Raw genomic sequence first — 25,749 nt, 5'->3', positions numbered from 1 at the left:
ATTTAATTCAGTTATGTATTTCATCACTTCTTTTAGTATTGTGTTTGTTATTTAAGTGCGCATATTCCAATATCTCCTATATATTATTTGAGAAACATTGCAACATTTTTTTGTAGCTACGTGTCATCACTAGAATGATTCTTAGAATCTTTAAAGAAATAGGTTGGTCCATCTAAATATATAACAAGCTTTTTATTAAACCACAATAAATACATTATTAATGTGCTTCATTATTTCCTTAAATAACTACAGAATTGCCTAATGTGACTAAAGTATATATGACAATTAATGATTTTGAATAATAAAGATTTGATAAAAATAAATGTGCATTATAATTATATTTGTTTAATTTTAAGTTATTAAAATAAATTAAACAATCATAGTAACCATATAATAAAAATTAAAAAAATTATTTATATATTATATTTTGAATTTTTAAAAACGAGTATAAATTACTAAAACTGTTAAAAGTTTCACATTCAAATTTTGTGATCTATGATTTAAAAATTTTGTTATGACATGATGCAAATAATTAAAAAATAATATAAGTTAAAAGTCTCATTTAATAAGTATAAAAAATAAAGGATATATAAATATATGTATCATTTTAAATTAAACAATATGTCATATAAAAATACATAAATATCTTAATTTTGAAATTTACTTTAAACATTTTTTTGATAAAAAATTTGAAAAAATATTGACAACTTAATTTTTTAAAATATTATAAATTACTTAAACCATTAATTCCACAGTGAAAATTTTGTTATCACTATTTAGACATTTTGCTATAACATATACAAATGATAAAAAAAATATGAACAAAAAACATCATCCAATAAATATTAATATTAAAATATACCATATATATGTTACTGTCATTTAAATTTAATTATACATCATATCAAATAGAAAAAATATTTTTTTGATTTATAAAATTTATTTATATGTTCGCACCAATTTAATTATATAAGTAGTAGATAATGACTTTTTAATTATTCAATATATATTTATTATTTCATAATATGTTATAAACATATAATATAAAAAATAATTTATATATATAATGTTTATTCTGCGCAAGATGCGGGTCTTAACCTAGTGCTCTGTAATTCATAAATTATTTTGTTTTTAATTTTGTTTGATATTTAACTTGTAAAATATTTTGATACGTTCAAATTTAATTTAATTTAATTTTATTAATCTTATATGTATTTTAATAATTATTTGTGTTATATTTAGTTTATCTTAATTAAATTTATGATATTTTTAAAAATATATCTTAATTCTTATTGGCAATATATTAATTGTAGGAATGGTAAGAAATATTTTTTTAATGAATGGAATCATGTCGAATTAGTTACTCATAATTTCAAACAATATTATCACTTAATTGGAAAAACTAAATTTTGATCGCATACATTCTTGTGAAATAAATGGAATCAAATTCAAAGTGATTCATAAAAAAAGGAGAGAAACTATTGAAATAAGATAATTTAAATATAATTAAAAGACAAATACATATATCATCATTTCTTTAAATTCTTCAAATTATCAATATTTCTTTCTGTTTTTTTTTCCATTGATTCCAATTTCATTTAGTCCGTACAATTCTAAAATGAGCTATTACAGCTTTAATGTTTAAGGATAGTTAATTAAAGTGCAGTGGACCCATTAAATAGTGGGGAGATGTGCGAAAGACTAATCTATTGTCTTATACTCCCACAGTCAACTCTAATCCCAGCGTGATACCCATTAATTGCTTGGTCCTTCATTTTACCCCACAAAAAATAAAATTCGAAACCTCTCCTCTCTCTCATCTTTCATTCTCTCTCTCCCAAAACCATATCTTTCAAAGTATCCGTTGCAACAGTTCGCGTTATCTCAGAGACAAATAATCTCCACTAAGAAGAAGAAAGAATCGAATCGAAGTCTCGGAAAACGATGTCGTTTCGGGAGAAGATGCCGACGAGTCCCAAATCGCCTCTACGAAGGAGACGCTCGAGCTGGACCGGGTCATGGCTCAACCACCCGACGACGTCGTTCAAGGAAGTCGTCTCCGCCGTGATCCAGGCTCAATCGCCGAGATCCACGTCTAAACCCCAAACCTCCGATTTCGATTTCAATTTCGATTTCGATTCCTCCAAAGTCGATCGAACGCTCTCCTTACCCGACTCTCTCCTCCTCAGAATCCTCCAGAAGCTTCCCGATTCCCAGAACAACAACAACGACGTCTCTCTCGTCTGCAAACGGTGGCTGAGTCTCCAAGGACGCCGCCTCCGCACTCTCAAGCTCCTCGATTACGACTTCCTCTTATCCGAGAAGCTCGTCTCGAGATTCCCCAAGCTCACGAGCATCGATTTATCAAACGCGTGTATGAATCCGAATCCGAATCCGAATCCGCCGCGCATCCTCCTCTGCCACAAATCGACTTCGTGCCACGTGTCATCAGACTCGTCGAATTGGGAGGAGAATCTTTTACCGAGCGAAGTGATCGATAGAGGGCTTAGGGTGTTAGGAAGAGGAAGCTGCGATTTGCTCAAACTCGTGGTGACCAACGCTACTGAGTTAGGTTTACTCGGTTTAGCCGAGCACTGTTCCGATCTTCAAGAGCTTGAGCTCCGCAAGTGTAACGATAATCTCTTACGTGGCATCGCTGCTTGCGAGGGCCTAAGAGTGTTGAGACTGGTGGGAAGCGTGGAAGGGTTGTATACTTCGTCTGTTTCCGATATTGGTTTGACGATATTAGCACAAGGGTGTAAGGGGCTGGTGAAGCTTGAGCTTAGTGGCTGTGAAGGTAGCTTTGATGGGATTAAAGCGATAGGGCAGTGCTGTGAGGTGCTTGAAGAGCTTACGGTTTGTGATCATAAGATGGATGATGGTGGTTGGTTAGCTGCGCTTTCGTATTTCGGGAGTTTGAAGAGGCTGAGAGTGTTGTCTTGTAGAAAGATTGATTCTAGTCCTGGCCCGGAGAAGATGCTTAGGTCTTGTCCGGGGTTGGAGAGTTTGGAGCTCGTGAGGTCTTGTTTGAATGATAAAGAAGGGTTGAGAGCTTTGTTCAAGGTGTGTGATGGAGTGAAAAGGGTTTATATTCAGGATTGCTGGGGATTGGATGATGATTCGTTCAGCTTGGCTAAAGCTTTCAGGTATCAGATCTCACTTGCAATGATATGAACTATTCTGCTAGTTTTATTTCGGCGTTTGATGATTTTATTTTATTTTGCTTGCAGGAAGGTGAGGTTTGTGTCATTGGAAGGATGCTCAGTCCTAACAACAGGCGGTTTAGAGTCGGTGATATTGCACTGGGAAGAGCTCGAGAGCATGAGAGTGGTGTCATGTAAGAATATAAAAGACAGCGAGATTTCACCGGCACTCTCGTCTTTGTTCTCACTTCTCAAAGAACTGACGTGGAGACCAGACACAAGGTCTCATCTCTCGTCCAAGCTCGAAGGTGCTGGAATTGGAAAGAGAGGCGGCAAATTCTTCAAGAAGAGATGATTTAGACAAAATCTGTTGTAAAATCTGCCTTTAATAACAAGTATGTAGTCAATGTTCAAAACTCTCGTGTAATACAATGTTCTGTTGTTATGTATAATAATAAAACTCTTCTCGTCCGTAGTATCAAATTTCAAAGATTATTGTGGCTTTTCATTCAAATTGGAGAAATAAAAAAAAAAGCTATAGAATTTACACGTATATATGTAAAGCAATTATGAGATATTGAACAACCGAGAGATGTGGAAATTATTTACAAGCTTGTAGACAAGACGTTCAGGTTGAAGCTGCTTGCAGTCAAAAACAAGGGGAAGAGATATCTTGATGAAGGGTTGTGTGCTTGGTTTGGAGCACAGCTTACAAACTCATGAAAACAAGTTCTTTGATTCTTTATACAATTTAGAATACAGGAAGCACTTGATGTAAAAACGTTTTTCCGTTTGAATAAATTTTACATTCATTCGAAAAAAAAAATTATGAGATATTGGAAACATTCTAAACAAAAAAAACTTCTAAACAAATTATTTGCACATAAATTCGGTCTATGTATTTATTTGACAAAATAAGCAGTCTATCAGCAAGGCTTAACTATTTCATCTAAGTACTATTTTGCATCTCGAAGTAGAGAGGTTAGACCAAGCGAATAGTAGTCAAGATTAAGTCAACTCGCAGTTACTTGATCGGACCAAGTGAATACAAGATTAAGTCTACAACTTCTTCGCAGGATTACAAGAAGTTCTTCTCAATGTGCGGTTGAAAGGCAGGAGATAGAATTTTAAAAAGCAGAAGAGATGTATCTATTGCAAAATGGACCACTGTGCGAGATACAAATATAGCTGAACGAGGATCTAACCATCGGAACTTTCAGTATAACTTTACCAAATTTTAAATTAATCATCACGCAGATCCATCCAGTCTTGTGTCCTGGATTTGCAGAGACTCGTTTGTAATAAAGTCTTTTTTTGTTGCAAGCAAAGACTCCACGGAATGCAAAAGTAATAGCTAACACCAAAACGCTCATTGTTCCACCTGCGTACGTATAAACCTATGTGCAGACAAAGAACTCGAAGAATAACCAAAATTTGTTACCTCAATATAGCATTTGTCATTCGAGCCCACTAGATTCTGTAGTCTTTGAATGAAAATCAACCACAAGGCAGAATAAAAGGAAGCTATAGCATCTCCAAGACAATGAATAAGTAAAAAAGATTAAAACAGTTTTACCTACCTCAACGCTTTTGACCTCTTAACAAATAACCGATGGAAGTTGGGTAAAGGTCTTAAACTCTTACAATAGCTGTCTGAACGGGTAGAAAGACAATTTTCATCCTTAAAATTATAACAAGTTTAAAAAAAACGAAAACACACATGCCAACGTAACTTAGGGGGAAGTCACAATGTCTACCTCATGAGTTTGCAAAGTTCCTGGCCCCAAGACATAAGAGACAACACGTTGTCTCTCAAACTAGTTCTGGCGAACAGGACTTCTCGACACCCTTCTGTGACCAGACCTTCCACGAGGAGAACGTGACCTGCTTCGGTCACGACCATCTCTCCCACTCCTGGATCTCCTGTCATAAGGCTTTCTATGATCTCTACCACGGTCTCTGTGTCTGTCCACATCTCTGTCTCTATCCCGATGATCACGGTGTCTTTCTCTTTCCCTAGAACCACTCCTCCTACTCTCGCTTTCCCTCTCCCTCGGTTTCCTCTTATCATCTGCTTCTTTCCCTCTGACTAGTCTTTCTTCTTCCCTTCCTTTATCTTTAGCAGCCTGCATTTTACCAAAAAATAAAAGCATTAGCAAATTTACATGACGCAATAGATTCAAATATTCATTCAGAAACTTACTTTTTGTTCAGCAAGAAAATCCCGGACCATGCCATAGCCAACATGCTGCTTCCCGGTGACATGAGACTGAGTCCTTTCTACAGCATCATTAGAGACAAGGAATGAACCACAAACATCACACAGTGCCATCTTCTTCTCTTGTACCATCGCTAGTACCTTGTCATTTGGTCGCTGTATCAGCATTGCCTTCTCAGTATTAAGCCCTTCCACCTACAAGAGTTGCCAAAAGATAAGCACTCAACTCAAAAAATTTCATGAACATAGTAAAGGTTTCAGAACAGTCAGATGGAGTAGCTCACACCATCTTACAAGTTTTTCATTATGATAGTCACAAACTTGGAAACTCATTTTTTATAGCTTTTATAAAGAATTAGTACCTTTCTCATCAGGGCTTCAGCTTCATCGACTTTGCCTTCTTCACCAAGCGCTTCAACTTGTTCGAGAAGGTTCTTAATCTTCTCCTCCAGAACAGCGAGCTGCTCAGCTTTCTCTCCAGATAGAGAAGGTGGTGGAGGAGGTTCAAGCTCTTGCGCAAGGCGTTCTTGTCCACGCCTTACCTTCCTGTCAAGATCATTCACCTGTAACCAAATTCCAAATCTTTATTATATAAAAAAAACCAATACTAATCAATAAAAGTACTAAGAGAGTGGCAAGCATTACGCACCAGCTTCTCGCAAAACTGAACAAGCTCAGCCTCGAACTTAGGAACATAGGAATCATGCCTTGGAGAATTCTCAAAGCTGCAATAAGCAAAGCCAAAAAACACCAAATCTTAAGCCTAATTGAGATCATTGAGATTCGAATCTAAAAAGAAACGGTTCCAGTCATGAAATTTGAATCGAGTCTCACCTCTCTTTGAGCTTGGGATCATGAATTCTCGAGCACGCACCAAGATCGCTTTTGGTGTTGACGAAGAGGTCATGAGGACAAAATCGAACCATGTAGAAAGCGCAGACCTCTCTGTCATCCCACTTAATCTCCTTGAATCCTCTTCTCTCTTCGTCCGTCAGATTACGAGCTGCAAAATTCGTATTCTTAATTGGCTCATTCAAACACCAAAATCTACTAGATTGATTGCTATTCGCAAAAAACAACTCACCTGCGCCCATGAGTTCGTCCAGCAGAGCTCGTTGAGCATCCATGGCGGATTACGAACGAATCGAATCCAGAGAACGAATCAAGGAGCTTCCGAATCGAATTCGAGAGAGGAACAAAAGTGCACGTGGAGTGATGATTAGGGTTTCGTTCGCTAAAGGGCGTCTACCGTTGAATTGAATCTCTTGTTTCGGGCAGAAAGTGAACCAAATCAATCTAAACCGACTTGAATATCGGTTCAAATCTTCAATCGACACAAAACCGAATTGGAGGAAAACCTTAATACCCAGATCTGGGCCCATATCTTATGGGCCGTGCAGAAAATATCGTCGCGTTTTTTTTTTCTTTTTACTTGGCAACCACGTACTTCTAGAACCATCCTTAACACTAGTTAACGACCTTCTTTTTTCTCCAGTAGCTTCTCCTCCTTGCTATATTAATCCTCTCTTTCTCTTCGCTCAAAAGTAAATATCTGATCGAGTTTCGTGGCTCTCTCTCTTTGATCGTTTACACCAATGGCGTCATCAACGTCTCTAGCACTCAGGAGACTTATCTCTTCCTCCGTCGTCCCTCGCTCCGTTCGTCCAGCGGCTTCTCTGCGCCTCTTCAATACCAACGCAGCTAGGAGCTACGAAGAGGGAGACGATAGGAACCATCGCCCTAACCGGACAGTTTCTCCCCGCGGTGGCGATTTCTTCTCAGGTAGCTCTCATCCACGATTCGTTCAATTAGTTTGTGGAGAAGCTGATCGATCTGATTATGGTTTTGATTCATGTGCGCAGACATGTTCGATCCGTTTACACCGACGAGGAGCTTGAGCCAGGTGCTTAATTTCATGGATCAGATCGGCGAAAGCCCTCTGGCATCATCTATGCGCGGTGGGATGGGAGCTCGTGGATGGGACGTGAAAGAGAAAGACGACGGGTTGCACCTGAGGATCGATATGCCGGGGCTGAGCAGAGAGGATGTGAAGCTCTCTCTGGAACAGAACACTCTCGTGATCAAAGGCGAAGGGGGTGAAGAAGAAGAAGAAGATGGACGGAAGTTTTCGAGCAGGATAGGATTACCTGAGAAAGTATACAAGACGGATGAGATAAAGGCGGAGATGAAGAACGGCGTGTTGAAAGTCGTTGTGCCCAAGTTGAAAGAGGCTGAGCGTAACAGCGTTCGCCACATCCAAGTTGATTAAGAGTTTGTGAACGTGTTTTTTTTTTCCAGTAAAACGAGTTGTTGCCTCTCCTTTTTATTTATTTATAATGTGTGGAATTCGTATTCATGTTTAAAATCGTTTTTACAACAACCATATACTGTACGTTACTTAAAATCTCGTCTTCTTCATGGATACTCTATGTTGTGCATTCAAATTACTGTATCAACTTCATTCCCCAGGATATCAATTTATCAACCATTCACCCTGACGTCACTGTTGTATATCAAAGGAGTCAAAAAAAAAAAAAGACTCGAGTGAAAGCTGTGTAAATTTATGTTCTAGTACAAAGCATGAGCGCATATGTTGGCACTATTATATTAAGCAGTGATGATTTTGTGTCTAGAGTTCTCATATGTTTTATTAGACAGCAGTTCAATTAAGGAAAAAACATATGAATATCTTTGATCTACACCTCTGGAGTCGCATGCTCTGCTGTAGTGATTGAAGACTGATCTTCTTGTTCGTCTCTGGATGTTTTGAGTAATAAAATCTTTGGCAATCTTAAAGGGATAAAGTTTTCCCTAATGATGTACAATAAAACTCGTTCCTCTTTGTACTTGTTACCTTTTGGGTCATGCAGCGTAGCTGTTGAGACCTTGAAAGTATGTGATTTAAGATTAATTGTTACTGTTGCCCACATTTGCAACCATGCCTAATCATGGCGTTCACCTTTTCTCATGCCATATAGGACTTCAGGACTGGATCCAAAGGGTGCTGATGTTGCAGGTCCTTTTGTAGGCTCCAGATCCGTTGGACTGTGGTGGATTCAGATGATGATGATGATGCCTCTTAATTGGGGTCTTTGGAAGCCTTAGCAATCATCAAATTCGTCTACAAATGTTCCTTCTTGTAGTGGTGGAAGAACAGGTGAGACTACTTTTGAGAACTGTCTCTCACCAAAAAACATGGCAAGTATATAATCCATGGCCGAGACAGTCAGGGAAGTCCCTCTACATGTGCCTGATGAATTAAATTTCCAGCTAAATATTTGATGGAGTCAGTATATATGTGTTTACTTTGATGAACAAGAGTCATTTCTGGTTAAACTGGTAGGTTATTTAGTTAGTTTTCTGCATCAAAGGAAAGGAAATCATTTGCATATATGTATCTGTGACGCAGAGTTTTCATCAAGAACCGATGGACTTATTTTGTGTGAACCTAATGGCATTTGTTATTTACTTGTTAACACATGTATGATGGTATCCTTGTGGGATAAATAAAGCTCTGATATTTTTATTTCTTTTTGTAGAATATCATGTTGCAGTCTGATGATGTGCTCTAGAGGTAGTAACCAGTCTTATGTGAATGCACTTTTGGACTGATGCTACCTCCACTTGTTTAAGAACGTGTAATTTTATTATAAATAAAAAATAAATTTACTACAGAATGTATTGTCATTGTTCCAAATAAATCTTCTGTGGTGTAACCAAATGATCAGCTGTTTGTTTCCTTAAAGATGGGTCCTTTCTGTCTACTCTGTTCCAGTTTGATTAGCTTGAGTTTGCAGGTTTCATGGCTTCTTGGAGCAGAGGAAAGACATTTTCAGGGAACATTCTTGGTCCAGATGTTGGGTTCTTGGTTCTTGAAGCTCTTAAACTTTGTAACTAACATGTATTATTTGTTTAGAAACATGCATGATTTGGGCAATTCAAGAGGACTTTTTGAAGACAAAATGTCTTGTGGATTGTGTCAAATCTCAAAAAGTGGTAGTACTTAAATCCGTTAAAGAGGCAGACAGTAGTCATCGTCAACCTCCAAACCCTTCTCGAAGCAGACAAAAACCATTTAGGTAATTAAAGTAATGCATTCACAAAGTGCTTTATGTCTTTCACATAGTATATTACTATATAATAGGACCTATATAATAATACAATTAGAAACTAGCTTAACCGTGGTGGTCGGTAAGTTTTGGAGATTGGTCAAGAGGAGACGGGTGGAGAGACAAGAAGTAGTAAATCACTCGTTTTTCACCGAGGTTTAAATGTCCTTTTCCTTTTGTTTTTATTCTCTCCTCTTTGACTCACCTTTGGTTTTCCCATGAGCTTTTCCAGCACGTTCATCTGGATTGATAAATAAATAAATAAACACTTTCTTTATTCTGTGTTTTTTCTTGGTTTGGAATTTTCAAATATTTATGCGTGAACTTTTCACATATTATATAGTGACTACTACTTACTTAGAGTCCTTATACGTTGAATAATCGTTAAGCCTTGTGAGTATTTGACCGTTTTTTTGTGACACAATGAGCTCAGTTCATGCTGTTTCAGTCCTTCTCTTGTTTCTGCTCTTGCATCTTTCTAATTCTCGCCACCTCGACAACGTTCACATCACAGATTCTCAGATTTCGCTTGACAAGGTTCGTGATTTACATCAGCTTTAAAATATTACTTTCTTCGAAAATGTGTCTTTCATATCTTCTCTAAACGGCTTTCTTTATGTATTCATGTGGTTTAGGATCAAAATGTTGTCCCCGGTTTGACATCTAAAGAACCGGTTAGAGTATCTCGGTTTGTGCCGGGCGTAAAGAAGAACCGCCATCACCGCCCGCCGCTCTTATTTGCAGATTACCCGAAGCCTTCCACTCGGCCTCCACGCCATAACTGAAACCTCTCTCTTTTGTTTTTTCAACTTTATAATTTTTTTTGTACGTGAGAGAGTAAATAGGTTCGGTTCTTAACAATTTTCTTAATATGTTTTCAGTGTGGAATATGTTTTTTGAAGTATAGGTTCATGTTTTCACAGCTGACAAAAAATCTATCTATTTTCAGTAAGTTTCCCAAAAGAGACGCATCTATTTAGCTACGTCACAAATTTGACGATCTGGTCCATTTAATGTCCAACCAATATTGGTCCATTTACAATCTCTTTATCAGTTTTGTTTCCAGTATTCAGATTATATTTATCAATATCATGATTGTCCACAACATGGATGATATATCAGATAGTTACTAATCTTTTTCTATGAATATATATCCTATAAAAAGTCATAAATAGCCAAACACAAGAATAGTTTAACTAAGTCGAACAATTACGATCTAACATTTAATTATATATCATGTCAAGAAACAAAACAATCCAAATCCAACAAAAAAAATTGGAATAACAAACAAGATTGACACAACAAAATTATTATATTGCTTGGATCTTGATAAATGGATCTAGCCTAATGAAGGTAACTTAAATACAGTTATGATGCATCACATATCAAAGTGGTAGATACTCAAGAATGAGGTGGATCGAGCCAACCAGTAATGGTACATTTCTAGATGGTGGAATGGGTTAATTTGATGGACGACACACCACCAAAAAGGCGGAACTCTCGGTTTGGTTGTGGGTTATTAGGCATGCTGGTCACTAGGTAAACTAATCTGGTCTTTGAAAGAGACAATGCCAATATCAACCATCTTCAATGCCAACATTGATAACCTCAAGCTCCAAAATTTCATATACACTACTAGAGGCTGGAAATATATGTTAATCTCTACCATTTTTGCACATAGGAAACAATCAACATATGGCCTAATATTTTAGCCAGGAAAGCTATAGTTTGTCAAGAAGGAATTGGAGAACTTTTCAAAAATATTTGGGCATTAAACCCATTGCCACCGCGGACTCACAACTGTCTGAGCACAAGGACATGTTTCAAATGCCAAAAATGGTAGGTGAAAAACATTAGAGTGCTTTGTAATAGGTCAACTCAGATAACCGATACTAGATACAAATGATGCCCTCATGACCTGATATCCAACCAAGGAAGAAATATCATCCATAAATAGGACATTGCCCCTTCCGGCCAACTTCTTATGGACAAAAAACGTTCTTCTGGACATTCTACACCCAATCTTATAATACTCTCATTCTACTTCACAAAACTATCCTGTAAAGCTTCCTTTTGTTACGAAACTCTTATATTAAACTTAAAAAGAATAACACTTTGACGGAGACAAGATGAACGATTTCAAAAGTGAATTTAATTATCTTAGCTTGCCACAGTGACTGAAAAAGGAGACGCTTCTATCGCTGATATTTCCAGCGTCGGATTTTTGCTGCTGCGACTGAAAAACGAGAGTAAATTTGTGTTGTTCCACGGGCGCTGCATTTCCGATGGTAAAGATGTAATTTTCAGTTGCTGCCAGCGTTTGCGAAAAAAACAGGGCTATTGTCTATTAGTCTACACATGACTGTTAAATGAAGTCGAGGAATTGTGATGTAGTGTGGGTAAATTATATGGGTATAGTGAAAAAAAATATATGGGTATAGTGAGTTAGCTTTTCTCACTTTTTACTCTCTTTGGCTTATTTGTTACTTCAGACTTAGCTACAGTGTAAGTTTAATCTACTATAATCTTCCAAATGAAATTGTATGACTCAAAAAGTCGTAGTTTCAATTTTTATTTTATTTGTTCGTGCATTACAATATAATAGTTTCATCAAAAACAAAATAATGTATATATACATGCATATATAAAAGTAACTTGCAACTTGTGCAATAAATAATTCATTAGACAGTATATAATTCTGAGAATTTGACTACCATTTAGTTAAACCTAGGTAATAACATTAGAAAGTTGTAGAGAATCGACCTTGGCTGTTTCTTGTAACAAGTAAATCGACACAACAATATGTTGGGCGAGTCCTCTCCAAACCGGAGACAAACTCTATATCACTATGAATCGAAAACGTTACAAGCTTCGCACTAGTTGCGTGTTCTATGCTTTAGAGAGTTTATATGTTTTTGTTACTACAAAGAAGAGATGAGACCTATATTTATACAACCTGATTTGAGCTAGTTCTAGTTGGAGAAGGATTTATCAATCCACCGTCATATGCATCTGATCTTGTTTCCTATTAGAACTTGGACTCCTTATTGCACAAGACTAAGCCCATCTTGTTTTATCTTTCAGGTTCAGTCGAAGCCCATTTAACCAGCCCAGTCCTGGATGGCCCAAGAGGCACCAAAGCCTCACATTCTCCACCTTGACTCTTTGGCCTCACTCATCGACTTCTCCGTCTCTCTCCTTTGGCGACCAGAAGCTTCGACGAGCTCACCGCTTCGTCTTCTCCGACGATCGTCTGTTCCTTGATGCCGTCGTCACCGGAGATGCATGATTCTCTCCGATCCTTGCTCCTCTCTATCTCGCCCTTGCTGTAATCTCTCTCTCCTTCGATTCCCCGTGACCAAGACAAGATCCCGACTTCACCGCCGCTCGTCTTCACCGGCGTTTAGCTATCACCGCTTCCGCCATTGACGTCTCAGGTTCCCTTTGCTCCTCTTTGTCTTCTTCCTTAGACATTGAACAAAGTTTTAACCTTTGATTTCAATTTCTTTTCCAGCTCGTGCCTTGATGAATCTGTTGTAGCTTTGTGATTATCAAATGGCAAAGCCACTTAACTCCTCCTCACGCCACCTTCGGAAAAAAAACGAACCAGAACTTTGTCAAAGACCAAAAGGTATCCTCTTTTGTTTTGACTTTCCTTCCTGTATACATACGTGTCTTTTAAGCTCTCCTAGAAACCTGTAACGAAAGATTCTTTTGTTGAATAATTAAACATATCTCCTTGTTTAATGTTACAGTTCATGGTGTTGACGTCTCTTCACCATCGTTACTTCCGTAAGGTAATCAAATTAGAATTATTGCTTCAATTCCTTTAAGAGCTTTGAACTTGTGAATTAATAACTTTTGTTCACAACTGTGTTGCAGGCGTTTCCTTGCTACAACCCCACGTCTTCAGGTAGAGCTTCTGATTCATCTCTTTATAATGTTTTTCCAGCTTCTGTTTGAAGCTTAATCTCTGCATAAAACAATTCTTTGACTAGTATTTCCTGAATAATTTTTTCAGATTCTTTGCATAGACAGCTCCTGTCTACACCCGTCATTATTTAAAGGTAATCTTCTACATTCAAATTCATCTTCTTTCCGAGCTTTATAATAACCCTGTCGAACCATCAGTTTATTTTTCCTGAAACTGATATTTTCTTTTGTGGCCTTTCCGCGAGGTGATCAACTCGACAGCATTGTCACCTGCAGCCACACGAGACCTTCTAAGGCAGAACCTTGAGGATCTCCAAGCATGTCTCGAACTTCTGTCCAGGTACACACTTAGTTAGAAAATCTGCAGGGTTGATAGATGTGTGAATCTTGTGAACCGTAACGTCGCCAGCCTCAATTACGTCTCTCATAAAGTGTAGTCTAGTATCTATATGCTTAGTCCTTTCATGGAATCCTCCATTCTTAGCTAAGTGTATAGCACTCTGTGAATCTGAAAACACTCTCACATCATCTTGCTTGAATCCCAATTCACTAACAAACCCCTTAAGCCATAATGCTTCTTTAAAAGCTTCGGCTAATGCCATGTATTCTGATTCTGTCGTTGATAGTGCGACAATATGTTGGAGACCTGATCTCCAGCTTATTGTGTTGCCTCCGACTTGAAACACATATCCTGTCACGGATCTTCTTCTGTCCAAATCGGTTGCGTAGTCTGCGTCACAGAATCCTCGTACTTTGAAATCTTCTCCTTTAGTAAACAATAGATCTGAATCTAGAGCTCCTTGTAGGTATCTCATCACCCACTTAACAGTTTCCCAGTGTTGTCTTCCTGGCTTGCTCATGTAACGGCTGATCAAGCCCACTGCGAAGCATAAGTCTGGTCTAGATCCCACCATTGCGTACATCAAGCTTCCTACAGCTGATGCGTATGGTATCTCGCTCATGAATCTCGCTTCCACATTTTCCTCTTCTTGTGTCAAACTTTTAAGTTTAAACTGTGGTCCGATAGGAGTAACCACAGCTTTGCTTTCAGTCATGTTGAAAGTTTCCAGCACCTTCTGCAAATACTTTCCTTGTGATAGCTTTAGAGTTCCTTTCTTTCTGTCTCTAATAATATCCATTCCAAGTATTCTTGAAGCTGCTCCAAGGTCTTTCATCTCAAACTCTTTCTTCAAGCTATCTTTGACTCTCTTAATTTCTTTAGAATCTTTAGACGCTATTAGCATGTCATCGACATAGATCAATAGATAAACTATATGAGCTAGGTCTGAACCTTTAATGTAGACACAAGGATCGTATGCACTTCTGTCGAAGCCTTGTTCCTTCATGAAAGTGTCAAATCTCCTATTCCACTGTCTTGGTGACTGTTTCAATCCGTAGAGAGATTTTAATAGGAGACAAACTTGATCTTCTTTTCCTGTCTCAACAAAACCTTCTGGCTGTGCCATATAAATCTCCTCGTCTAACGTTCCGTATAGGAAAGCCGTTTTCACGTCTAGTTGTTCCAAATCAAGATCATAATTTGCAACAAGTGACAGCATAATTCTAATCGACACGTGTTTCACCACTGGTGCAAACACCTCTGTGTAGTCGATCCCTTCAACTTGTGAAAACCCTTTAGCTACTAATCTAGCTTTGTATCTCGGCTTCTCTACTCCAGGAATGCCTTCTTTCAGTTTGAAGACCCACTTGCTGCCAATAATCTTCTTATTCTCTGGTTTATCAACCAGTTTCCAAGTCTGATTTTTCTCCAGTGAATCCATCTCTTCTTGCATTCCTATATTCCATAACTTCCAGCTTTTACTTCTTCTTGCTTCTAAATAGGATTTAGGTTCATCCATATTTATCTCTTCTGCTGTAGCTAGAGCATAAGCCACACAGTCTGAATCATCGAACCTAGAAGGCTTTTTCACCTCTCTTCTGATTCTATCTCTCGCAAGAATGTAATTATCTAGATTTTCCCGTTCAGCTTCCACATCTTCTTCTTCACTTTCTGAGCTTGAGGATTCAGTTACTGAGGTTTCTGATGCTGGAGAAACTCCACCTTGAACTGTATCCTCTGCGTCAATAGATACGTTTGAAGGTCCTTGAATCAGCACCGGGTTGAACGTTACTTTCTTCGGTCTCTTCTTCTTCTCGCTGATTTCCTTGATGTCTTTAAACATCTCTTCTTCATTAAATATCACATTCCTGCTAATTGTACATCTTAACTCTTCTGGTAGCCAAACTCGATAGCCTTTAGTCCCCATTGGATATCCTAAGAAAGTTCCCTTCATTGCTCTTGGACTGGTTTTGGCTTGAGTTACGTGAACATAGGCTGTGCAGCCAAACTTCCTTAGATGGTTTAGGTCAATTTTAGTTCCAGACCACATCTCTTCCGGTAGCTTGAAGTTAATAGCTGAACTTGGAGATCGGTTGATCAAGTAGACAGCCGTAGAAGCCGCTTCCGCCCAGAATTTTTGCTCTAAGCCTGCCTCTGTCAGCATACACCGAACTTTATCCATGATCGTACGGTTCATGCGTTCTGATACTCCGTTTTGTTGAGGAGTATAGACGCATGTTCTGTGTCGTTTGATTCCTGCTTCTTTACACAAAGTGTCCATCTGTGTGTTGCAGAATTCTAATCCGTTATCCGTCCTAAGACACTTCACCTTCTTTCCTGTCTTAGTCTCGACGCTTGTCTTCCATTCCTTGAAGTTCTGAAATACTTCGTCTTTTGATCTTAGGAAATAGATCCAAACTTTCCTAGAAAAGTCATCAATGAACGTAACGAAGTAGTAGCAGCCTCCGAGACTTTCAATCACCGAAGGTGAACCCCATAAGTCTGAATGAATGTATTCTAGGACTTCTTTAGACGTATGCTTGCCCTTTGGGAAGCTTAACTTATGTGCTTTGCCCAAAACGCAGTTCTCGCAAAACTCCAACGTTTTTACGTCTTTCTCGTTTAAGTATCCGTCTTTAACTAGGATATTCATACCCTTTAGACTCATATGTCCAAGTCTAGAATGCCACCTCTTAGTCAGATCGATATCAGGTCTTGCGACTGCAGCTTCACCATTCAATACTGTTCCTTGTAAGTAATATAAGCCATCACAGTATTTTCCAGAAATAACCTTCTTATATCCTTTGTAAAACTGCACCATGAAGTCCTTGCCTTCATATCTACATCCCATCTTCTCCAATAAACCGTAGGAAATAAGATTTCTGCCCATCGTTGGCATGTAACGCACATCAGTGAGAATCACGCTTGATCCATCATCGTTCATGATCCTGATTTTTCCTATCCCTTTGATCTCGCTGATGGTGTTATTTCCCATCAAAACCTTTCCTCCTTCTATGTCTTCCAGATCAAATAAGACATCTTTATTTGGAGTAATATGGAACGTACAACCAGAATCAAGTACCCACTCGTCCTTAATAGCTTGCTGGCTAGCTACTAACACTAATGGTTCTTCTTTCTTTTCAGCTATGTTGACCGAATTTGATGGCTTTCTCTCCGGACACTGCTTTTTAAAATGTCCCTCTTTGCCACACGTCCAACATTCTTTAGAGAACTTAGGTCTTGATTGTGATCTGTTTTTACTCTTTGATCTAGCTCTCCAAGTCTTGTCGTTTTTCTTTTCGCCCCTGCCTCTGTTGTTGCCAACGTACAGCCCCTCTGAGTTACTCTTGGACTTGTTAAGAAGTCCCTTCTCCCTTAATTCAACTTCCTTAGAATAAGCTGAGCTCGTAACATCACGAACTGTTAAAATTTCTTTGCCGCTGCCGTATTTTAATGCATCAACGAGAGACTCGTATTGCTTGGGCAAGCTGGTTAAGATCTGAATTGCTTGATCTTCTTCACTGATCTTAATGTCCAGACTTGCTAGATCAGCTACAAGTTTCAGAAACACATCCATATTTTCCTCAATGGACTTGTGCTCTTCCATTCTGAAACCTGCATATCTCTGCTTCATGTAGATTCGATTGGGTAATGTCTTGGTCTGATACTCAGCTTCTAGAGCCTTCCACATAGCCAGTGCTGTAGGCTCTTGCATAACCTTGCGCAGAATAAGGTCAGATAGACACAAACTGATCAGATTCTTTGTACGCAATTCCCGGTCTTGCTCCTTAGGATCAGGTTTTTCATCTTTCTGTTCTTCACCTTCAACATCCGTAGAAGGAGTTTTCTCTTTAAGAACAGACCCCAAACCAAAGATCTCTAACTGACACAGCATCTTATATTTCCATAGACCAAAATCACCTTTGCCATCGAATTTTTCCACTTCAAATTTCTTTGAAATTGCTTCCATCTTTCTTATAACCCGTAAACTTATTTTCTTTTGTTTGCAGGTTGCTGTAACACGCCGTAGTCTTCAAGCTTCAATCACCAACGAGCTGAGTCTTCTTCTCCGCACCAGATAAGAATTCTCCTTGCTTGTTTATTGAATCTTGCCCTCGAATCTCTGTAACTAGGATCTCTGTTAACCTGGCTCTGATACCACTTGTAGAGAATCGACCTTGGCTGTTTCTTGTAACAAGTAAATCGACACAACAATATGTTGGGCGAGTCCTCTCCAAACCGGAGACAAACTCTATATCACTATGAATCGAAAACGTTACAAGCTTCGCACTAGTTGCGTGTTCTATGCTTTAGAGAGTTTATATGTTTCTGTTACTACAAAGAAGAGATGAGACCTATATTTATACAACCTGATTTGAGCTAGTTCTAGTTGGAGAAGGATTTATCAATCCACCGTCATATGCATCTGATCTTGTTTTCTATTAGAACTTGGACTCCTTATTGCACAAGACTAAGCCCATCTTGTTTTATCTTTCAGGTTCAGTCGAAGCCCATTTAACCAGCCCAGTCCTGGATGGCCCAAGAGGCACCAAAGCCTCACAAAAGTATATAACTAAATTGTTTAAGTGTAATAATCCGGATTAACGAGGTGTAGATCCGATTTTCAAGGGTAACGAGATTTTCTACATGTGCGGAGTGTGAGTTGAAGTGGAGAAGCGTGCATTTGTTCAGACTTGCGCCTTACGTGAAGATAGGTCATTGCTCATAGGTAGCTGCATGGGGACTTGATTAATTAGCTAAAATAGTAAGAAAATTAAACTAAGATTCGTACGATTATTTATCTCACACATCATCGTTTTATCCGCGTACAAACATATAGCATCTTGTGTTAGCTTACCACATTTTCCAAATCGTTTCACACGTTTTCCTAAAATCTCATTAATTTCTTTATAATCTAGTCAAACAAAGAAAATCGTTATTCCCGCTGGAGACTTTTTAATGTACAACGTTAAATATTTTATTAAACACTGAACATGCTTCAAAAACTATCCGCTTGTGAGTTGTGATTTACATACTTTTATATGGGGTTTGTAATATTAACATTTGAATATACATAGCTTTTATCTTCTCTGACGTGAAAACCCGGGAAGTTATGTGTAAATTAAGTTTTGAAAATTCAATTTTAAAACAAAGATTTTTTTTGTAAATAAGTTAATAGTCAATATATAAGAAGGACATGCCATGTTTGCATGATGCCATTGACGTGAATACGATTAGAGTTATCGAGTTTCCAATTGCGGAAAACGCTAAGGTTTGTTTTTTTTAACTGACAGACAATAGCAATATGTCAATATTCATGGAATGACCCTATTATGCTGAGGGTTTAACTAGTCTTGTACGTATAAAATAATTTTATATCTATTGCCAATTTGCTGTATAATGAGTTCTTTGATTTCAGGAGGACTAAGAAAATCAAAGAACTAAGAGACAATTAAATATGAGTATGTGGGCTGATCTCAGCGATAAATTAGACGAGAAGGTTTTGGAAGACTTGACGTCCAATGTGAAACAAATGCAAGACGATGTATTAAAGGAGATACTCACACTTAATGCTAACACTGAGTATCTTAGGCCTTTTCTCCATGGGAGTTCTGATAAAGAGCTTTTTAAAAAGAATGTTCCGGTGACGACCTACGACGATGTGAAGCTTTTCATCGATCGTGTCGCAAATGGAGAGCCCTTTGACGTTATTTCTGGCAAACCTGTTACCGGATTCTCACTAAGGTATACACTTTAAGTCTCTTCTTAGTTTCTTTTTTTCCTTATTGATTACTATTTGATCGAAATTAATGCTCTAAAATGTTTGTTTTTCTATTGTAGTTCCGGAACATCTGGAGGAAAACGGAAGATGTTTCCATGTAACAAGAAATACTTGGAAAATTTGAACTTCATCTATTGTTACCGCTCACTCGTTATAAGCAAGTAATGATTTAAAAAGTGTATTTTTGTTTTAATAAAACAATTGTGCATTTGTAAAGTAATAATCAAAGTCTCTTTTGGTTTCATAGGCATTTTGATGGTCTTGAGCATGGAAAGGGAATGGTGTTTAACTTCTGTGTTCCAGAGCAAACAACTCCCTCTGGGCTGCCAGTTTCAGCTGCGACGACGCTCTTCTTCAAGAGTGATTACTTCAAGAACCGACCATCGTATTGGCATTGGTCATTCACAAGTCCTGATGAAGTCATACTGTGTTTAGACAACAAACAGAGTTTGTACTGTCATCTTCTGTGTGGCATAGTTCTAAGAGACGAGGTTGTGAAGGTTGGTACAGCCTTTGTTTCCACCTTGCTCCGTGTAATTACTTTTCTTGAAAAACATTGGAAAGAAATTTGCACTAATATTCGTTATGGCCATCTTAGCGAGTGGATCACTGATATTAGCTGTAGGGATTCTGTTTCCAAGATCCTTGGAGAACCTAATCCTGAATTGGCTGATCTCATAGAAAATGAATGCAACCAAAAGTCATGGGAAGGTATAATTCAAAGACTTTGGCCTAAAACCAAATTCATCGAAAGCATTGCAACCGGTCAAATGGCTCAACACATCCCAACGTTGGAGTTTTACTCTAACAAGCTGCCTTTGATTTCGTCGAGTTATGTTTCTTCGGAAACAATGTTTGGGATTAATATAAATCCTCTTTGCAAACCACAAGATGTGTCATACACGTTTATGCCCCACTTTTCATATTTTGAGTTCTTACTTGTTGATGCTGGTGATGAAGTCGAAATTGTTGATCTTGTGGATGTCAAGCTAGGGTGTCATTACGAGACTTTGGTCACAAATCACTCTGGTGAGTTACACTTTTACTTAACAAATAATTTTACATTTTTATTTTCAGCTGATGGATTGGTATTATTTTTTTTGCTAGGCCTACACCGATATAAGATGGGTGATATTGTACAAGTGACTGGATTTTACAACAACGCACCTCAGTTTAGATTTGCCCGTAGAGGAAATTTGGTTCTAAGTGTTCATATGGAGATAACTACGGATCAAGCTCTTTTAAATGCGGTGACACATGCAAAGATGGTTCTTGAATCATCAAATTTGATGTTGATGGACTTCACAGGCTATGCTGATATTTCTACCACTCCAGGTCACTATGTTCTTTACTGGGAACTCAAAGGCAAATATAGCAATGACATAGCTAAAATTGATGATAAGGTTTTAGTAGAATGTTGTTACGTCGTGGAGGAATCGCTGGATAATTTTTACAAAGAATATAGGAAAAATGGATCAATTGGAGCTCTAGAGATAAGAGTGGTGCAACAAGGAACTTTTGATTCTCTCATGGAGTTTTTCATCAGTCAAGGTGCTTCTTCAACTCAATACAAGACGCCCATTTGCATCAAATCTACCGAGGCCATAGCGATCTTAGAAAGAAAGGTTCGTGCTCGATTCTTTACCGATAAGTCCCTTTCTTTGAAGTTTTCATCTTAATATTTATATTTTGTATGCATTGGCAAAATTTCGCAAATAAGAGGAGACAAAAACTCAAGCTTTTCTATCTTTATTTTAAAGTGTATTTTTACTTGTGCAAGTGCAATTTGGTTTCTTACTACTTACTAGTGTGGCTGTGTTATATTTTCTCTAATGCCACTTCAAGGATTAATGTCCTTGCAGCCCACCTTTTTGCGATATAAACTTTTTGAGCCTGGAGAAATTTGAGTAAATGCTTAAAGAAAATACTGGAAAAATTAAGGGAGGCCTTGAATGTTAAGAAAACCAAAATCCAGGAAAATCATATAAGTTGGGACCCACGATCATACAAATAAAAAGAAATAAAGAAGATAGAAAAGTGATTTGGGGAACTTTTGGTGTAGGAACGAGAGAAAAATGTGTGTAGATTTAGAGAATAGTTACAGAATGTGTGTGAAACATATGTTATGTGATAAATTATATCAATTCCAGCGAATGTAAATACCATAGACGAGTAGCTCTTAGTGAAGAGCTGAATGATACTTTGTTATCTGAAATCACGAGAGGCTACATGCTTTACAGCTTAAAACTCAGTTAGGAACTGTCTTTATAGCACAGCCAGAGTTTCCACCATAACAGAGCCATCTTAACAGAGGAAAAAACATCTGAAGTAACAAGTTGAGATCAAAGAGATACTAGTAAATAAATAAATACGATCAGAACAAAATTTCTGAAAGTTTCTGAATGTTCTTCTTAGGACTTACACTCTTACATACTTGAGAGTACAATCTAGTTTTCTAGTAGACTGAAATACTAAGAACATAATAGTTAACTACAAATGAATGTAAATCTTCACACTTAAGTGGCTGATCTCGAGTTATTGAGTTATTAACGATGATATCAAATGGTTGAGTAATTGACATCTTAACAAATAGACTGCATTTTTATTGTTCATGATCAATGTGGCATATGATTTTACCTGGAGTTGCAGGTGTTGGATCAAATAAAAGGCCCAATGGCTTTTATTTAAAATGTAATGAAAAATGACTTGGGCTAAATATTATTAAGCCCAAAATCAAGTCATTTAAGTATATGAGAAATGTCCCACGTCGGGGAAGTAGATAAGAGAAGAGTTATTTATATATGTGTCTATGACATAAGATTGTAAACGGCTTGAAGAGAGATGTAGGCTTTCTATGTGCATGTTGCCACCGGCTGGTTGGGCGTGGGCGTGGACATGGGTCTTGAGTCAAGGCTTCTGGGACCAAGTAAAACTCAATGTTTTTGCCCGACAAGTAACTTATCTAGAAAATAAAAATATCATTCATTTTATTCTCTCGGAATATTTAAACGAGATAAGAGTGAATCTTGGGGAATAATTTTTGAAATTCAACTTCCCGTAATCTCCGCGAAATTTCCGCCCACGTGCAGCAACTGTTGCGGGAAGTGACTCTTGTTCTTCTATTTAAAATAAACCTGATTCTCTTCATTCATTTCACTACTTTTTACATCAAAACCAACAATAAAAAATTCCTTAGCGTAAGTCATAAGTCTGAAAGTGTTTCGTAGAGTTTATAGTTCGATAGGGCGTTCACGAGTGAAGCGTGATCGTTTCCCATGGTTATATCTTGGGACTCGATATTCATACAGTCTCGTCTCATTACGGAGCAAATATTTAAAGTTAAGTAAAGAGATTATATCTCGACTTCATGTCTATCATTTTGTCTTATTTGAATCGTCTATTTTCTTAAACATAGCTTTTATCATATCGTTTATGTCAATGACCAATAGCAATCCGCTAGAATCAGATAGTTACAAAAAGAGAGATTCGAGCAAGCAATAGGGTACTAGATGAAGCACAAGATGGATCGACTTATATGTAAACCGTGCAGAATCTTGTTTATTTTTTTAGAAAAGTTGGACACACATGATTGCGAGATATCAATGCAACAAGAAGACTCGAAAGCCATTTCAGACTAAGATAAGTAATCGTCGTGTAATTGTAAAAAAGAAAGAAAAGATTTGCGTAGTTGAAATCGTCGTGTATGAAAATTTCTTTTGATTCATAATTCAATCTCGATTGTTAGTAATATTGTATTTAGATTCAACAAAAACAATGTTGTAATTAAGTTGTCGTTATATGAATATGATTGTGACGGTGATATCTAAGCCCTTGTCATCTTAAAGTTTATAATTGGATGGGAGAAACCATTCAGCATTTCTTCTTGGTATTTCTAAACATTGTTTGGTTTTAAATTTGGTACCAATCTAAATTTTATAAAGACACCAAAATCTAAGATCTTAATTAATGAATATATATAGATTTTGATATATATATATATAGTACTCTCATTCACTACATATGATTAATATTGAAGAAAATATACGAAGAGAAGATGATTAATAAGATAATATTATCATATCTTAAACATAATTGAGACCCAATATATATAAAGCAAAAGATTACAAAGTAACATGACAAACTTTTCAACAACAAAATAAAAACAAGACAAACTAGGGCATGCTGAGGTCAGCGTAGATAGACCCTTTTTTATTTATGCTATAGACCATACTCTTCATCCATGATATATGAGTTCCCACTTCACTTGACGCTGCAACAATATAAAAGAAGTAAATCATGGTCTTTATCTATATCGCGTAATTAATCACGTAAAAATAAAACAAAAGAATGTGAAATTTCACTTAAAGAAAAAAAAAGCTTACGTGTTGCAGTTAGTGCTCATGGAGATAGGATAGGGAATGCTAACACCGCACTTTCCAGGAAGGCTAGAGGCTAGACTTGGATTGACGCTCTTTGCAGCGGTCTTTAGGCATTTACATGCTTGTTGGCGGTCCGGTGTGGTTTTAGCCATACTGTTCAATTTTGAAACTCCGGCGCAGCATGAAGCTGGCACCGGCCCGCCTTTCATTAGATAGCCGGCACATGGAACCAAGTTACTTGTCACTGTGCCACATGAGATTGCTGCATCTACTGATGCAACTATGCACACAGTCAAAACAAGGCATGTGAAAAAACTCAGAGCCGAAGCCATTGTCTTTTGCTTTTCTCTTTTGTCTTGTGATAAGAAAATAAGGAGACTTAGTTGCTTTTGTGATTCTAAGCTTGTGTTATGATGTTGGATGTGAGAAAAGTGTGAGTTGATGATGGGTTTTATATAGGGATTTTAGAATGGGAAAAGGATGACTAACTACTAACTAGAATATGTTAAGACTGTTATTAGTTGGATTTGCATTTAATGCATTTCATTCCTTCTAGGCTTGTCTACTAACCAGAAGAATTTGTTTCATAATCACAATTTTTATGTACATATACTTTAGTCTGTCAGAGATTACGTAAATATCTAATATTATACTTTTGAGAATTTATTAGTTTACAACACCTTGGTTGTTTTTAGATATATAATATTAGGTTTGAGCGATATTACAAGATTTGTAGTGATAGTATATTTGTTTGTTAATATTTTTTGTCTTAACATTGACAAAATTAAAAAAGAAGATTATCTAGCGATATAGTATAACTATAAATAAAGAAAATGGAAAAATTGTAAATTACAATAAAATATTTATTTTGGTTTCGCACACGATAAATCAATAATTTATCAACTATTAGGTTCGTACTGTGCGAATTAAATTTGAATACCGTCCAATTAAATAGTGTGTGTAGCAGAAGGACACGCGTATCCAACAGTAAACATCAGAACTCTTCCAACTATCCCCATCACACTCTCCAATTACATTGGGCCACCTTTTTGTTTTTCCATTAATTAACTAAGGAGAAAACTATGTCCATTAACTATGCCGAGTGCCGACAAAACAATTTTGCCCAAAAACTTTAAATAATAAAGTCATAGTTTTGTCGGCACTCGGCATAGAAACAAATATTTAAAGAGTTTCATAGTTTCTACCTGCATCACACATAAGAAAAAAAAAATTATACTCCATTTGAAGAGTTTCATGCATCAAATATTGTTTCCCATCATACAGCGAGAAAATAGGTTTGGTTCTCCAAGCATCTCTATTCCGTAAATTTATCGCTCGCAGAATAGTCTTTAGTTCTTTACTTATAGTCGACTGTGAAAAACTCTGATTGAAAAATGTCAATTGCTAAACAATTAAATAAAAGTTACTATCAATAAAAACATAATTACAATTTTATGCTAAGGTCAGGTATAAAATCATATTTAATTATTTGCAATCAACAGATTTTTTTTTTAAAAAAAAATTGTACAGAAATTTAAGTACTTCAAATTAAAGCTAGTATGTGTGATCACAAAAGTTTTTTTTTCTAAACTTGTGATCATAAACATAAGTTCACAAAACAGATAAACTAATACATAAGGTCCAATTGATAATGGATGTAGCTTTAAAATTTTGGATGTAGAAAAAAATCTGTAGACTTTTTACTCTTACTTTTAGATTTTATTGCTGTAGAATTTTATGGAAAACTCCAAAAAATTGCTCTGGATTTTTAGCTCTACAGATCACTTGTACAGTTGTATGTTATTCAAAGAACTGTAATTTTGAAATTTTTTTATTAAATCTTGT

The 25,749-nt window shown here is 37.0% G+C and overlaps 6 protein-coding genes across 10 annotated transcripts; 4 read left to right on the top strand and 2 right to left on the bottom strand.

Annotated features, from left to right (window-relative positions):
* Nucleotides 1-1,188: 1,188 nt before the first annotated feature.
* LOC103857184 (F-box protein At5g51380) lies at nucleotides 1,189-3,626 on the top strand. Its single transcript, XM_009134359.3, has 2 exons — nucleotides 1,189-3,146; nucleotides 3,231-3,626. Exons 1-2 carry the CDS (start codon nucleotides 1,945-1,947, stop codon nucleotides 3,496-3,498), a joined length of 1,470 nt encoding a protein of 489 aa, XP_009132607.1. The 5' UTR covers nucleotides 1,189-1,944; the 3' UTR covers nucleotides 3,499-3,626.
* Nucleotides 3,627-4,139: 513 nt separating this feature from the next.
* LOC103857185 (luc7-like protein 3) lies at nucleotides 4,140-6,686 on the bottom strand. Of its 5 annotated transcripts, none has more exons than XR_004456118.1 (8): nucleotides 6,446-6,488; nucleotides 6,196-6,364; nucleotides 6,011-6,086; nucleotides 5,724-5,924; nucleotides 5,347-5,556; nucleotides 4,901-5,269; nucleotides 4,724-4,796; nucleotides 4,140-4,627 (listed from the first exon to the last, which is right to left on the bottom strand). XR_004456118.1 is itself a non-coding variant. In XM_009134360.2 (6 exons), exons 1-6 carry the CDS (start codon nucleotides 6,486-6,488, stop codon nucleotides 4,961-4,963), a joined length of 1,008 nt encoding a protein of 335 aa, XP_009132608.1. In that variant the 5' UTR covers nucleotides 6,489-6,686; the 3' UTR covers nucleotides 4,721-4,960. The 5 variants fall into 5 exon arrangements, 1 of the variants encoding a protein (XP_009132608.1); XR_630968.3 differs by having other exon boundaries at nucleotides 4,140-4,540; XR_630967.3 differs by having other exon boundaries at nucleotides 4,143-4,796.
* A 192-nt stretch (nucleotides 6,687-6,878) lies between these two features.
* On the top strand, nucleotides 6,879-7,808 carry LOC103857187 (23.5 kDa heat shock protein, mitochondrial). Its single transcript, XM_009134362.3, has 2 exons — nucleotides 6,879-7,143; nucleotides 7,224-7,808. The coding sequence occupies exons 1-2, from the start codon at nucleotides 6,957-6,959 to the stop codon at nucleotides 7,628-7,630; spliced, it is 594 nt and encodes a 197-aa protein (XP_009132610.1). The 5' UTR covers nucleotides 6,879-6,956; the 3' UTR covers nucleotides 7,631-7,808.
* A 1,903-nt stretch (nucleotides 7,809-9,711) lies between these two features.
* LOC103857188 (root meristem growth factor 5) lies at nucleotides 9,712-10,591 on the top strand. The gene is made up of 2 exons (XM_009134363.2): nucleotides 9,712-10,007; nucleotides 10,106-10,591. The coding sequence occupies exons 1-2, from the start codon at nucleotides 9,894-9,896 to the stop codon at nucleotides 10,253-10,255; spliced, it is 264 nt and encodes an 87-aa protein (XP_009132611.1). The 5' UTR covers nucleotides 9,712-9,893; the 3' UTR covers nucleotides 10,256-10,591.
* A 2,935-nt stretch (nucleotides 10,592-13,526) lies between these two features.
* LOC103857183 (4-substituted benzoates-glutamate ligase GH3.12-like) lies at nucleotides 13,527-23,674 on the top strand. The gene is made up of 4 exons (XM_033286951.1): nucleotides 13,527-13,743; nucleotides 17,754-19,488; nucleotides 19,585-19,686; nucleotides 19,773-23,674. Exons 2-4 carry the CDS (start codon nucleotides 19,202-19,204, stop codon nucleotides 21,202-21,204), a joined length of 1,821 nt encoding a protein of 606 aa, XP_033142842.1. The 5' UTR covers nucleotides 13,527-13,743; nucleotides 17,754-19,201; the 3' UTR covers nucleotides 21,205-23,674.
* Nucleotides 23,568-24,340, bottom strand: LOC103857181 (non-specific lipid-transfer protein 3). The gene is made up of 2 exons (XM_009134357.3): nucleotides 23,908-24,340; nucleotides 23,568-23,795 (listed from the first exon to the last, which is right to left on the bottom strand). The coding sequence occupies exons 1-2, from the start codon at nucleotides 24,234-24,236 to the stop codon at nucleotides 23,786-23,788; spliced, it is 339 nt and encodes a 112-aa protein (XP_009132605.1). The 5' UTR covers nucleotides 24,237-24,340; the 3' UTR covers nucleotides 23,568-23,785.
* Between the last annotated feature and the right edge of the window lie 1,409 nt (nucleotides 24,341-25,749).

This window comes from Brassica rapa, chromosome A03 (genome assembly GCF_000309985.2).
Source record: "Brassica rapa cultivar Chiifu-401-42 chromosome A03, CAAS_Brap_v3.01, whole genome shotgun sequence".
NCBI classification, from domain to species: Eukaryota; Viridiplantae; Streptophyta; class Magnoliopsida; order Brassicales; family Brassicaceae; genus Brassica; species Brassica rapa.
Note: the sequence above shows the minus strand (reverse complement) of the source record. Positions and strands in the feature narration are given on the sequence as shown.